At 37.1% G+C, this 15,601-nt stretch overlaps 1 protein-coding gene across 1 annotated transcript in view; it reads left to right on the top strand.

Moving 5' to 3' along the window:
- Window positions 1-241: 241 nt before the first annotated feature.
- DAOA (D-amino acid oxidase activator) overlaps window positions 242-15,601 on the top strand; it is a gene marked incomplete at its 5' end in the record, with an annotated part of 44,555 nt that continues 29,195 nt past the window's right edge. The window contains 4 exon segments of the mRNA XM_017862988.1: window positions 242-269; window positions 990-1,019; window positions 1,022-1,085; window positions 6,813-6,956. Coding sequence (XP_017718477.1) covers window positions 242-269; window positions 990-1,019; window positions 1,022-1,085; window positions 6,813-6,956 — 266 coding nt within the window.

The raw sequence follows: 15,601 nt of genomic DNA, 5'->3' as shown, positions 1-15,601 counted from the left end.
GTGTGAGTAGTCAGTGGATACATGCATAACAGTGAGCAAGTTTATCAGCTCCTGCATGGGGCAGTGTTCTGATTGTCTTTTGCTGCATAAGAACTACACCCCAAATTAGTGGCTTCAAGTAAAAACTTACTATTGTATATGATGATCCTGTTGCTCCGGGATTTGGAAAGGGCATGGCAGGAGGTCTCATCTCTGCTTCACAAGGCCTATAATTTAGCTGGGAGGACCCAAAAGGCTGGAAAAGCTGATGGGTGCTGATTCTCTCCAGCCTTTTCAGGTAGGCAGCTTGGGGTTTCTTACAGCCTGGTGGCCTCAGTGCAATCTGACATCTGTATGGCAGCACAGAGCCCCCACAGTGAATGTTCCTAGAGACAGGAAGTGGAACATGTCAGCGTTGGAAGCCTGAGCCCAGTATATGGTTCAGCCTTACTTCTGCCATATTCTGTCAGTCAAAGGAGAACCTAGCCAAGGATCACTCACGTTAATGAGGAGGAGACCCAGGCCCTCACCTCTCCCTGGGAGGAGGATCAAAGAGTTTGAATCTTTAATTCCCAGCAGGCAGACAGCTTTCCATTGTTATAAACCACCTCCCCCTCACTCCATCTGCCTGTGCTAATTGTTTGCTCACAGGAATTTGTTTTGCACTGTGTAGAACTGGGATAACTTTGTGCTTATTTTGCAGTTAAAAGGGAGAGGCGCTAGGTTGGAAATTTTTAAAAAGCAAAGGTTTGAAAGCCAGTAAGACCTGGAGTGAACTGTCCTGTCAGTTATTTGCCAACTGTATGACAGCCATTTATAAAAAGAAATGCAAACCTCAATATCCGCATCTATAAAAATAAAAAAAGAAGACTTATCTGGCTGAAGTATTGAGATTAAAAATATGACAAGTGCTAAACCCCACACATATTATGTGCTCCATTGATGTTGCTTATGCTTTCTCCCTTTTGCAGGGTGTAAAGGAATCTGAACACGACTGATTTTTTTTTTAATTTTCAGATCCAGATATACATTGGGTAAAATGTCATAGGTTTTCAAAGGAATAGTCTTCTGAGCAAATCTGAAAACCCTCTAAACTCCATTGCTATGTTAACTCTTTATCTTTATATGAATTTAAATTCCTCTAGAAGTTAGATAAAACTGTGGTAAAGCTACAAAATACTTTTGACATATTTTCTTTTTTTTTTTTTTTTGAGACGGAGTCTCGCTCTGTCACCCAGGCTGGAGTGCTATGGCCGGATCTCAGCTCACTGCAAGCTCCGCCTCCCGGGTTCACGCCATTCTCCTGTCTCAGCCTCCCGGGTAGCTGGGACTACAGGCGCCGCCACGTCGCCCGGCTAGTTTTTTGTAGTTTTAGTAGAGACGGGGTTTCACCGTGTTAGCCAGGATGGTCTCGATCTCCTGACCTCGTGATCCGCCCGTCTCGGCCTCCCAAAGTGCTGGGATTACAGGCTTGAGCCACCGCGCCCGGCCGACATATTTTCAAGAGTAGACAACCTTCAATTAATTTGTAAGATACAGGAATACAATTTTTCCAATTAAAATGCACCTCTTGGTTTCTGGAGTGTTAATAACCATTTACACTTACAGTTCAAACAATGCAACCTTGTAAAACATACAGAACTTACGAAGAGATACATAACTCTTTTTATGAAGCAAACAAGTAAATTATTTTCCTCAATCCCATGATTCACTTTTGTGTAGTGGGAATTTAAGGCAGTAGTTTTGCTTTCAAGTACCAACTTTTCAATACCTATAGGTGCAAACCCAAGGTAGGTCTCACACAGCTCCTCACTCAATAATCTGTTAATGTTTAATTCTTTATTTTTATTTATTTATTTACTTATTTATTTATTTTGGAGACAGAGTCTCAGTCTGTAGCCCAGGCCCGAGTGCAGTAGCGCCTCGGCCTCCCAAAGTGCTAGGATTACAGGCATCAGTCACCACACCCAGTCCGTTAATATTTCATCTCCTAGAAGGTGATCTTTTTTTTTTTCTTTTTTAAAAAGAAACAAATTGCAGCTCCTTCTCTGAGCTTTTCTAAACTATAGCAGACAACTTAAAATCTGACGTGCCAAGATATAACCTTTCCTTAGTTTTCTATCACTGCTATAACAAATTAACACAAATTTCGTGGTGAAGAAACCCACACATTCATAATTTCATAGTTCTCATCAGGCCGACAGACGTCTCACCTGCCTAACAGCAAGGAATGGGCAGCGCTGCACGCATTCTGGAGGCTCCAGGGCAGAGTCCATTTTCTCGCCTGTCCCAGCTTTTGGAGGCCGCTTGCATGCCTTGGTTCGTGGCTCGTCCTCTGTCTTTAGAGCCAGCAATGTTGCTTCTCTGACCACTCTTCTTCCAGCATGCCCCTCTCTCAGCACAGCAGGGAGTCCTTCACTGATTCTAAAGATGCCTGTGATTACACTGGACACACCAGGGTAACCAAGGTCACTCTCCACCTCCAGGTCCTTAACGTTAGTCACATCTCTGAAGTCCTTTTGTTACATAAGATCATATATCCACAGGTTTTCAGGATTAAGAACTGGACATCTTTGTGGGGTGGAGCAAAGAAATTTCTGCCTACCACAGCCCTTGACAGCATAATTAAAACATTGATTTTCAAAAGGTTTTCCTAAACTGAATTTTATTTTGCCTCAAAGGTGCAGATGGTCAGTCTTTGAGTGCCAAGTTTAGATGCTCATCTTATTTTTAATTTCTGACCAAGACTGATGATTACTTGAATATGTTGGCTACCCAAGTAATTTTATTTACTTTTACTAAAGAGGATAATTGTATTTCAATTAACAGATTCTCTTTAACAACAATAAAAAATTACAAATGTTAGCTGAGAGTGACAGATATGAAATAAATTTTAAAAGTCTAATCAATGCCTGGTGGAATAATTTGAGAAGCAAAATAATTAGAAACAATTTTCATTGAAAGGCATGCAGTATGTTAATTTCTTCCACTTAGCCTTCAACAAAGCTAAGGATGTTGGAATGAAAACAAGTTTATTGTCTTCTAATGATGACCATGCCTTGGAACACTCTTCCCTTCAGAGATTTGTCCCTGGTTTGTGGAATCACAATAAAATATTATGAAAATAATTCTGGGTAAACAGGGAGAAGCCAGACATGAAAAGAAGCGAGATCTTGTCCATATATCTGTTTGCATGCAAGTCTTGTTAGTTGTAAATGGACATGAACAAGAAATGGGGAATAGCAGAATAATTTTCCAAGTGTATTTTTTTAATCAAATCAATCCATCCTTACTTTAAAAATTAAAGTAAAATTAAGAAGGCAGCAGACATCAGTATGTTTCAGCATATATACAAGCAGAAGTAGGCAAGGCATCTACATTTTCTGTAAGTAGGAGAGTTATCATCTCATTAGATAGTTAAGCACTATACCATAAGATTCAATAATATTAGTGCTAGGCAGAACACTAAATTCAAAGTAGCTGGAGGACAGAATTTTCCTTACGTTCTCTTGTCATCATCCACGCTTTCTTAACTGCTTAGGTGTGTACTGTTAGTTCCTGGCTGCATTTTCTCCTCTTCAACTTACAAATTTTTCCTGTATTAAAACTGATTCTGCTCTGTCATATTTTATTTGGGCCTTATTTTCTAATAGTGACAATGAGTGTAAAAGAAATTCACATTATCCAATCCTATTTTATTTCTTTCAAGTAGTCACCAAATCCACAAAATGTAAGGCCCAAAATAAGGTGCCAATGGTGAAAATTTTAAACATTTCTGACACATAGATGAGGGGGATATATATTTATGAAGTAATGAGCTTATTACAGGGGACCGAGTTTGATACTTTCTTTGCCTTCACATCGTTGTGAGAGTTTACAGATTTTATAAACTCGAGGTTATAAATTACTTTCCAATTATGGTTTCCCTACTCTGAAATAATTAAAGTCGATTCAAATGGTCTTTTTGGTAGCATTCCTTCTTTCTGTCATAGTACTAATAAAAGCCCTAAATTTGTCAAGAAAAAGAAAACGGAGTATCAAGTAGAATTTTTTGATGCGCAAGGGAACCAACTGAAGAATATTTTTCTAGCAATTGTCTAATTTACTTTCATCATATTTCTAAACATTCCAAAGCAATATTTAATCTTCTGACAGTTGTGTTTTCTCAGTCTCTATTGAATGCAAAGATAATCACTCTATGTCTTTTTTTTATTCCATATTGAGGGTTATTTTTAGTTTTTTATTTCTTGGATGATTTCTTATTGGCTTTTACAATAAATTCCAGCTACTGGATTTTTACTTGGTTACTCTTCCTAACCAAAATTTGATCTACCTTTTTTGTCCCCAGGCTGGACATGTTTCTTAACTGGATTAATCATCTTACTCATTGGAATTTTTTTTTTTTTCAAGAAGAGACCAGAGTTATAGTCTTGTTGTATCTCTAATCAGAATAAACGATCAAGATTAAAATAATTGCTTAAGGATTAGCAAACAGAATTTCTAATATATAGCAGGTATCTTTCTTATAGGTTAAGCAGTCTGTTCTCATTGAAAATGCTATTATTTTCCAGTTTTGGGGAAATTGGAATTTCTCTGTGTAGCCATGCTGGCAATTTGTCTTGGTTTCTTTTAATTTTTTTTTTTACCCCCATGACTAATAATTTTAAAGTGTCTTTGACACCATGCCTTTTTTTATCATTCTCATTTTTAAGTCAACTAACAAAATACCAAACAACATATTCATTAATATTATCTACTATTTATTACATATTTATAAATTATAGAAGTTGGACTGGTAAAAGCAAAATTATTTTAGAAATCCTACATATATAAAATGAAACAGCTCACCCATGTACACTCAACCAAAATATTCTATTTTTATTCATTTATTTATTTTAAATTATTTTGAGACAGAGTCTTGCTCTGTTGCCCAGGCTGGAGTGCAATGGTGCCATCTGGGCTCACTGCAACCTCTGCCTCCTGGGTTCAAGAGATTCTCCTGCCTCAGCCTCCCAAGCAGCTGAGACTACAGGCCCGCACCACCACACCTAGCTATTTTTTTTTTCTTTCTTTTCTTTTTTCTTTTTTTTTTTTTCCAATACAGAGTCTCGCTCTGTCGCCCAGGCTGGAGTGAGTGGTGCGATCTCGGCTGACTGCAAGCTCTGCCTCCCGGGTTCACATCATTCTCCTGCCTCAGCCTCCCGAGTAGCTGGGACTCCAGGCGCCACCACCGCGCCCAGCTAATTTTTTGTATTTTTAGTAGAGACGGGATTTCACCGTGTTAGCCAGGATGGTCTCGATCTCCTGGCCTCGTGATCCGCCTGCCTCAGCCTCCCAAAGTGCTGGGGTTACAGGCTTGAGCCACCGCGCCCGGCCAATTTGTTTTTGTATTCTCAGTAGAGACGGGTTTCGCTATGTTGGTCAGGCTGGTCTCCAACTCCTGACCTCTGGTGATCTGCCCGCCTCAGCCTCTCAGAGTGCTGGGATTAGTTGTGAGCCACCGTACCTGGCCATTCAATTTTTACAATACTGTTTGAAAATTGAGATAAAGCTATTACACAGAGAATAAGAATGTGTGGCCAATGCACTTTATATTGATCTAGATAGATGAAGGATATAGGACTGGAATAAATGGTATGAAATTGGGACTAAGAACCAGTTACAAGACAAATAACATATTAATACAGATGTGATATGAGATTTATGTAGATGATACCAAGAGGGCTTCTAGGAAATTTTCATCCTCTCATACAAAAATTAAATTGATGGGTTCAGAATTTCAAATAAGTTTTTGCTACTTACTTGAAAATAAGAAAGGGAGTGCTATTTGTCATGAAAGTAGGTTATATTACATGATAAGGCATTTAAAAACATTTCGTGGTAAGCTCATACAGATATATCATGAACATAAATCGAAGATTTTACTTGATTAATAAGAGAAACAATAAAATGTTACAACCGATTTGAAGGCAAATTTAAAATCATATATAGGCAAAACTGGTCGATTCACACAACAATAATCCATAGCATTCTCACTGGACACAATTACTTTGCATTTTTCTGAAAGAAAGTCAATTGCATTTATGTCATGTTTTTAAAATTTTACAAAGTTGTAAAATAGCTCAAAGATGATGAAAGGCAGAGAAATCTTGGAAGACTCTGCTAGTCACGTGATTTAGTAATATTTACAGCTCATTTCAGTCTTTCACAACTTTTTCCTGCATTCACTATCACACTCCATTCTCTTTCCACGCCAAAATAAGAGGGATCATTTAACCCTATCTAAGATCTCATAAAATACTAATATAACTTAAGAACCCCTCAAAAAACTACCTTGTGGTCAGCACGGTAGGAAAGGCCCCATGATAGGGAGGAGGAAACTTCCCAACACTTGCACAGGGAAGGGAGGAATGGACCATTTCATCATGAGGTTTGGAGCTTTGGAAAGGCTATGCACGTGTTAAGGCTATGCACGTGTTAAGGTAATCCATTTCATGAGGAATCAAGAACGAGGCACCACAATTAATTTTTTCTTGTCATCTTGATATTTTTGTTTGACTGTAATTAAATGACTCAACATGTAGTCCAATCCAGAGAGAGAAGCCACCCTTCATTTGGGCTTAATCTCAAAACGCAGACATATATATTTCAATTAACAGATGACATTTGAGTCTCTGAGGGAATTTTGTTTTAACCAAAAACCTCTGAAAAATTAAATAAAATGGACAATTCCTACAATCGCTCCACAATCAGTAAACCAACATGTATGTTAAAAGATGTGATAGAGTTAATATGTGTTATACATCCACTTAAACACTGTTGCAGCAAAGGAGACAGAGAGAAGAAGGAAGAGAGAAGGTAACAAGGAAAGAAGGATGGAAGAGAGGGCATGAGGACAGCTATTTGGAAATGGCACAGAGGCGTTTACAGAGATCGTTATATCCTTGGGTCCTTTACCTTCCTCAGCCCTACGCAGAGTATATATCTTCTTCATTTTAAACTTTTAACCAGGAGAAAGCTAAATGCTAATCTTGGAACTTATGAAAGCAACTTCTCTAGGCTTTTTAATATTAGATTATATTTCATGTCGAACTTTTCTCTAGCTCAGAAATCATTTGTCTATTACATAGTAACCATTTTAAAACTTTTTTTTAAAAGAAAGTATCCACTGGCTTCTTCATATTTTCTCTTGCAGTAGTTTTTCTTGAATTTTGTTTTTTATAAAAACTACTAGGAAAGTTTGTTGAATTTTCAGATTTCCAGGCCTCCCATCATCAGTAAATCTGGATCACCCTCAAAATACCCATCTTTGTCAAGCATCTTTGGTGATAATGCTGTGTGCCTCTTTAGAACTACGAGGCTATTGAGAGGGAAATATGTGAAAAATAAGCCTGCCCATACACAACAATAACATGGGAAAGGAACAATGTAAATTTCACACTGCCTGCGTGTGTGTGTGTGTGTAGGTGTTTCAAACATAAAACACTTAAAACTGTTTCCTGGATTATTTTCAACTGTTAGACTTAGTGGTGAAGCTCTACCAAGCTATAATATCTGATGCTATCTATCTGTCTTTTGCTTCTTATGATAATTATTTAATTATCCATTCACTTGGGTAACAGGACTTTTTCCCCTAAATAATGCTGTTATTTTCTTTATGTTAGGCTTTACGAGGATAAGCAAAATTGCATTTTTTTAACTTTTTTAGAATAGTATAAACATTAAGTTTAAAATCAATAGACAAATGTTATTTTTTTAATTGTTGTGAAAATAATTTTTAACCAGATAATTTAATGTCGACTTTCATGTTTTATCTGAGGCTACTTAAATTTGTCATTTACCATATTCTTAAAGTCCTTTAGTTTGCCATGCAACAAAAGTATAGCCAGGCAGCTAGAAAATGGAAAAGTCACTCACTGAAATTATATTTATAGACACAGCAACAGAACTATTACAGAGTAATTCCACAGTGATTTTTAGTCATACTGATGAGCTATCATCTGTCTATAAAGTAGTAGAGGCTATAGTTTATTGATGTGAAGCAAAGTTAAATTTAGATGTGGTCTGTAAGAAGTTATTTCTACTCATTTTCAATCTAGAGTTCCAATCAAAGCTGCCTAATCTTTGTACTACAGGAAAGCCACTTAAATAAGTTCTACCATCTCTAAAAGGAAGCGAAATTATTCAACTTCCCTATCAAACTTTCCTTTGGAACAAGGAATTAGGCAAGAATACATTATAGGTATGATTGCATGAAGTTTCATGCTAGAAGCTTACCTGGCCAGAGAGTTAGACTGTACAACTCTGTAACAGATGGTTTAATTTAAACTATGTATATATTTTATTTTTCCATGTCGAGTATTTCTATGACATCCTATTTATCAGATTATAAAATTTTCCATGACAACTTTTATTATTATAAATAATGAAATTATTTATTTATACTGAATGAATCTTTGATACATTGAGAATAATGCCAATGGGCCTACGATGTTTCCCAAGTCCTTCAATAAATATCTAAACCATATAATTGCAGGCATCACATAGGAAGACAGAAATTGTTTCGATTTGCTAAACATCTTTCAAAAGCTTTTACTCAAAACACTGCTTATTACTAGAAAGTATGTCTCTGTGTGTGTATGTGTGTGTGTGCGTGTGTGTGTATTTTAAGAACATGGTCATTTGTAATACGTAGATGTTGTCTTACTAATGGCACTATTCTGCTTCTTCAAGACTATCTCAAGGCAAAGGGCAATAAATTAATCAATAAATGACAATGTTCTATCAACTTGAATTTTAAAATAAAATCAGATATTGCTACAAATTCATAATCAATTATTTCACAGTGAAATTAATCAGTGTAAGGGTTTGAGGATTGACTGACTAAAGCCAGCAATCATGTGTATCTAAAACAAAATCTGACATGCATAACTTTATAATTATATGAAACAAATCAGCTGCAAGAAAATACTCCAGGATGGAAAAAGTTAAAATTGCAATTACTCTTTTCAAGTTGGAATTGGGAATTGGGGAAGAGAGGAAGTTGGAGAAAAGCCAGAGTCAAAATTTTGGTGAGAAATAAGGAATAGTTGAAGGAGTGTTTTCACAAGTGTCCTTAAGGCTTTGAAAATGTCATTCCTCTTCTGGAAATCTCATGACTTTTAAAAAGTAAAAGACAAACTTTATGATCACTCTGAAATTAAGCAGAAGATTGTGTTTCCCTCTTTGAACACTCAGCTCTCATTTTTTTCTAGACATTCCAAGGTGATTGTAAATGGCACTTTGCACTGTCATTTTAAAAGAATTTCTCAGATATTTGCTGGGCACTTTATGGAAGGAGACACTGAGGTAACGATGTTAAGCTGCATACTCATAGAGAGATAAGAAAGCAGAAGTTAAGTCAGCCTTAGAAACCAGATCTCCAGACTCCTGGGCCTTCATTCTTAAGCCACACTCTCATTTAATATATCCACTGTGGCTTTTACCGTGACAAAAAACGTAATTGGATCCATGAATGCAGAGCTGTGGAGGGCACTATTAGCATTACACATTATCTTTCATCTCGGAATCTCACAAAGCTTTATTAAACTGTTCAAAAAGGAAGTGTTATTGTTCCCAGGTACCTCTCTCTCCCCAAAAGATAGCTCAAGTGGATTTATCAGGTGGCTAAATGCGCGTACTAAAGAGGTTAAATTTAATTGAGGAGAGGATCTTTCCCTTAGGAACACAGAAGCTTTTGTAGTGTTGGTGCTAAAATGGTTCTCTTGTCAGAGGAGTTACGTCTTATGAGATCCTCTAAGCACATTTACGAAAGGAGAGGAACTTGACCACAGAAACTGTGTTTGATACATTTGAGCAGCAAAGTAAATTTTCATTCCATGGCATGCTGTAATGGGGGAAGGTAAAAATATCTCAGATTGATCAACTCCACTAAATTATATTAATCAAAGGCTGTATTTATGAAGGCAAATTAAAGAAAAAATTAGAAATAATCTGGGTTATTTAGGGTGAAGAATATTACATTATGAATCTTTAAGGCAAATTGAAATCCAATCATTTCTTATTTAAAAAGTTTAATATGTAAATACTGTCAATTATATTTAAGACGGAAAGTAAGATGTTGGTAGTGTCTTTATTGGAATATCTATTTACAGAACTAAGGAGGAAAATTGTGTGTGTAATGGCTTCAATTACTCACTTTTATTTTGTGTGTTTTGCATAAAGAAAACTAAGAACTGCACACTAAATTTTATGAATGCACACACACACACATACACACACACACACACACACACACACATATATATATATACAGCCACCTTTTTAAATGGGTGATGATGATAGGGGAGAGGACTATTAAAATAACTCTAAATAATATTTATTGTAGTGTCTCATTCTCATACTAATTTATTAAAATTTTACGTCAATAATTCTCCACATTAATATATATTTTTTCAGGCTCTTTCAGAGACATTTGTACTCACGATTTGGAAAAACCAACAAGAGAAGAAAAAAGAAATTCTTATCTGAAACTTGAACTTACCAAAACTCACTTGTCTAGAAATTAGTCTGGGAATATCCAGGCACTGGAACTTCTCACTTTTTTTTCCTTCTCCCTCTCAACTTCAGTACTGAGATGAGAAAGTCATTTCCAAATGTCTATGTTTTGAATTTTTCAATAGACCAAATTTAGAGTCATATAAAGATATAATAATTAGCTTTCTTAATAATTTTCACCCAGAGGTACTCTTATAAAGAATAAAAACAACAACAACAGCAAAACCTTTTCCTCATTCACTTGTACCAAAAAACATGAGTCTGTAAAAAAAAAAAAAAATTACATATGAGGTACTACAAAATGGGAGGTCCACAGGCCTAATTCTCCCTCTGGGTGATTTATGATGTGGGTGTAAAACATGAAGTGGGTATTTTAAAAAATAATAAAAAGAATCCTTCCTTTATCTCATTCTAAATCTGATGAATGGCTGTAAATAGGGCATGAAATTTGGGGCCAGCCACAGTTCCAATTATCCCTAATTTCCTTATACCCAAGGCATATGATTGAGTTAGAGTACCTGGTGAGTACTCCAGCTCAAAATGTTTGAGTCTCAGCATGATTCCAGTCCCCGCCTTAGTTTCTCCAGGTTCCCACTGATTGGTGTCAAGCACAGTTCCTTCACCCCCTATACAGCCCCCATATTCCCAACTCACCACCCGCCAGGGGCTCCTGTCAGCACCCAGGAGCGTTTTCATAGCCCTCTACTGCTTACAGTTACCTCTGTAAATTGTTCTGAGGACTCCTCAGCAACATTCTGATGAAATTTGTTAGTAGCCACAGGCTAGTGGAAGAACAACATCACTCTTTTATTTTCTCCTGTCTGCCTCCTGTAGTTCTCCCTATAACCTGGTGCCTTACATCTTTCAGTCAGGCTCATTTTGTATAAAGCAGGCCTTTATGTCAGAAGCTGAGACCTCCAACAGATGGAACTGAAAACCATCCTGCTACCAGACCTTGGATCCGGAAGGTCAATCTTGGTGCTTGTTTTTCCTAGAGTCACTGAGGCTCTTCAAGGCTGTGACACCTTATCTTTGGTGCAGTCTATGAAATAGAATTTCTACTCTCCCTAAATTATATTTCCTCCAGTGCAGATTAATTAGTGATTTACTTCTGGGTTACATACCTAAAATATATTGGTTATAAAAATAATCCTACGCAAATGCCAGTCACATAAAAATGAACCGAATGTAAAAATTAGAAACTCACCAGCCATAGTAGCTCATGCTTGTAATCCCACACTTCGGAAGGCCAAAGTAGGAGGATTGCTTGAACCCAGGAGTTCAAGACCAACCAGGGAAACCTAGACTCCATCTCTACAAAGAACTTAAAAATTAGCCAGGCATGTTGGCACATGCCTATAGTCCCAGCTACCTGGAAAGCTGAGGAGGGAGGATCCTTTGAACCCGGAAGGGATTCTTCAGTGAGCCAAGATCACAGCACTGCACTCCAGCCTGAGTGACAGAGACAGTCCCAAGTTCCTGTCTCAAACAAACAAACAACCTATAAACTAAAACATTTTAAAAATTTACTTATGACAGAAAAGCATGATTTATGAGATAGGTATCTATCAAGTATCTACCAGAGCATTAATTCCTAAAAATAGGCACATAGTTTTTTAAATAATAGAATATCGTGAGAGTCATTTCCAAAAAGCGTGATTCTGTGTCTTGAACATTAATTCTTTTGCTTGTAAAATTTCATTAAAAATTTATTTAACTTGTTATGTTTAAGACTTTGCCTCAAGCCAAAATAGAATCTATCATTTAAAATAGTTTTCAAAAGATCTCTACTGTGTAGTATTATTTAACAGTCTGTAATGATAGTTAATACTATGAAATACATTTGCTTTCTTGGTCATTTGTGACCATCCAGTTAGGCAATTATTTTCAGCCAAAGCAGCCCATAAGAAATTTTAAGCTGAGTTTTCTTAGAACAACATCTAACAATATAGCTGCACTTCAGTGAAAAAGGATTGTTTTTTACACAAAAGTACCTTATACAGATGTATTTTTCTAAAAAACCTTTTCTTCAGATTCACCAGGAGGATTACGGTGTATTTCGTTAATTAGAGGATTTCTGCAATTGTGTGGTTTACCGGTCTGTACAGCAGCTTCCCTTAGTACATGTTCAATAATCAGTTGGTATTGAGGAGTGCTGAAACCTGTGCTAATTTCCCAACTGAGCAGAGCAGATGCATACTCACCCACTTGTAATTTTACAAACTAGGACCATAGCAGCTTTTCTCAGGGGCTCATATAAAATTCCAAAGAGAAAGGGCACTCTGTTTTTTTCTGTTCAAGAATAGACTTGATTACACGTTTTGGGGCATGGGGTTTAAAGGAATAGAGGAAAAGGGAGTCTCCAGTTGCCTACATTTAGAGACTAGACCCTTCTCTGCACTTTCCATGGAAGGATAGTGTGAAAGATATTTTAAACCAATTGATTTATCTGGCTTTATTTCTGAGCAACTTGACTCCAGCTGTATTGCAATTAAAAATAATTTTAAAATGGCAGAAACTCTGATTTGTCCTATGCCCCTTCTAAATTCCAGGAGTCTATGTTCCTTGACAGTAGGATTTTGCTTTGCTATTTTGTTATGCCAAACACCAATACCCATGCCTGGCATATAGCAGATGCTCACCTATTTGTTGGCTGAAAAAAATGGGTGATCTTCGAATTTTAGTCAAACTCACCCACTTTTGTCTCTTCATTTGCGTTGCTTTTGGTCTCACAGATTGATGATCTCATTAATTCATGTCTTTGTTGATTCATCCATTCATTCAACAACTATTCACTGGGCACTAACATATACTTACGATTTGTTCAGAGTTCTCAGACTTCAGTGGTGCACAGGACCATTTATCTTTATCTCTTTACCTTCGCTGTAAATTTCTCCTCACCTTTTAGAACACAGCCCCCATCTTACCATTCGAGGTTGCTTCCCAAAACAAGTACGTAGCTTTGTTTCTGTTGGTATTGTTTCTTGGTTTTTTTCAAGGGATTTTTGCCAATCACAATAAAAAAAAAAAAAATAGGAAAGACCGCAAGAGCAACAAACACTACAGAAGTGTAAGAATGCTAGAAGGTCCTATCAGTATTGTCTGTGATCTATAATTCCTGACACCTTTATTGAAAGTCTTTAGGACTTTATATTAGCTTCTTAGGGCTAACATAATACACTATTGCAAACTGAGTGGTTTAAACTAGTTTCAAGCAATTTATTGGCTCACAGTGCTGGAGGGTAGAAGTCTGAAATTAACACACAGGCTGGTTCCCACTGGACGAAGAATCTGCACCATGCTTCTCTCCGGCCTCCTAGTGGTGTCCAGCAATGCACCACCTTCCTTGGCTGACAGGCACATCAGTCAATCTCTGCCTCTGTCTTCACATGATCACCATTCCCTGTGGCTCTGCTCCTCTTCCTAGAAAGACATCAGCAATATTGGATGTAGAGCCCACTCTACTCTAGTATTACCTCATCCACAATGACCCTATTTCCAAATAAGGGCACATTCTGGGGTTCTGAAAATGACATAACTTTTGAGGGGACACCATTGAAACCAGTAGAGACTACTTTCGTGAATTTTAAGAAACTCGTAGAAAGAGTTCACTTCCTCCTACTTTTCTCTGACGTCTTCTTTAGCAGAAGACTTTATAAAATCCTTTATCTCTAAGTACCCCTGAAAATTAAGTAGGTCAGAATAATAGGTCATTTTTCAATGACAAAATATTTTATAACACATAGTATTTATCATTTTAGCACATAACAATTTTCAGCAAGTAGCATCTTATCAATTGAAATAGTAAGATTAAAATTGCCTGTCATTAAAATTTCATTTCTTTTCTTCTAAATAAAATGGATGATTTGAGTTTTTTGGAGGCTGTCATTGTCTAAATCAGTATTTGAATAATGGTAGATTGTGGTAGTGAAATGAGCTATGTAAAGTAGCAGATACAGTGTTTTACCTTTTCTGGCTTTTATAGTACATGGAATTTTACATGTGTTTTTGGTACCTAAGAGTCATTAAGGAAGGAGAGGAATGTCAATGGTAGAAATTTGCCACTTGGTTTTGGTTTGCTGACACCTGTATTAGGGTTCTACAGAGAGATGGAACCAATAGGATAGATATGGATGACAGATACATGGATGGATAGATAGATAGATAGATAGATAGATAGATAGATAGATAGACAGAGTATTTGTTAGGAGAATTGGCTCATGTGATTATAGAGCCTGAAAAGCCTCTGGACAAGCCATCTGCAAGCTGGAGATCCTGGCATGCCATAGTGTGGCCCTGGAAGCCAACCGTGTAACTCTCAGACCAAGATCTAAGGAGTAAGAACTCAGCTATGAGAAGTGGGGTGCTAGTACACTAGTCCTAGAGTCCAAAAAGTAGAGGTCTGCTGTCCAAGAGCAGGGAATGAAGAGTAAGTTCCAGCCCTAAGAAGGAGAAACACACACATTCTTTCCTCTATCTTATTGATCCATCTGGGCCATCAGCTGATAAGATGGCTCTGCCCACGGCGAGGAGGGATCTTCTTCAGTCAGTCCATTGACGCAGATGCCAAAGTCTTCTGGAAACATCCTCACAGAAACACCAAAAACCATGCTTTACCAGTTCTCTAGGTATTTCCATAATCCAGTCCATTTGACATCTAAAATTATCACAGCACCTAAACCAGCCTCCTCTTTGAGCAAGATCTCCACATGTTAACCTAGTAATGTGAACCTCCATTTCAAACAATACTCTTCTTAGTATTGAACTTCTCGGAAACCTTTCTTTACAGGAGGTACAGGTACATATTAATAGGGCCATTGTGTTTTATCATTTTGCTTTATAATAGCTATAGTCTTGGGCACACTTTATTCAAAAGCCAGTCTCAGGACCGGTGAAAATAGTTGAACTAAAGTATTTCATTTGTTACTCCCAAGAAGTCTGGTGAACATGCCATTATCATTCCACTTTAAAGAAGATTTGGGGTCTTAACTTGGTTCTGTTGGTTGTTAACAGTACCACAAGTGAGTAGAGGAGCGAGGATTTGAATTCAAACCCCTATAACTCC

The sequence above is a fragment of the Rhinopithecus bieti genome, unplaced genomic scaffold (genome assembly GCF_001698545.2).
Source record: "Rhinopithecus bieti isolate Rb0 unplaced genomic scaffold, ASM169854v2 scaffold_64229, whole genome shotgun sequence".
NCBI classification, from domain to species: Eukaryota; Metazoa; Chordata; class Mammalia; order Primates; family Cercopithecidae; genus Rhinopithecus; species Rhinopithecus bieti.
The sequence above is the reverse complement of the archived record's forward strand: the minus strand, read 5'-3'. Positions and strand labels throughout refer to the sequence as shown.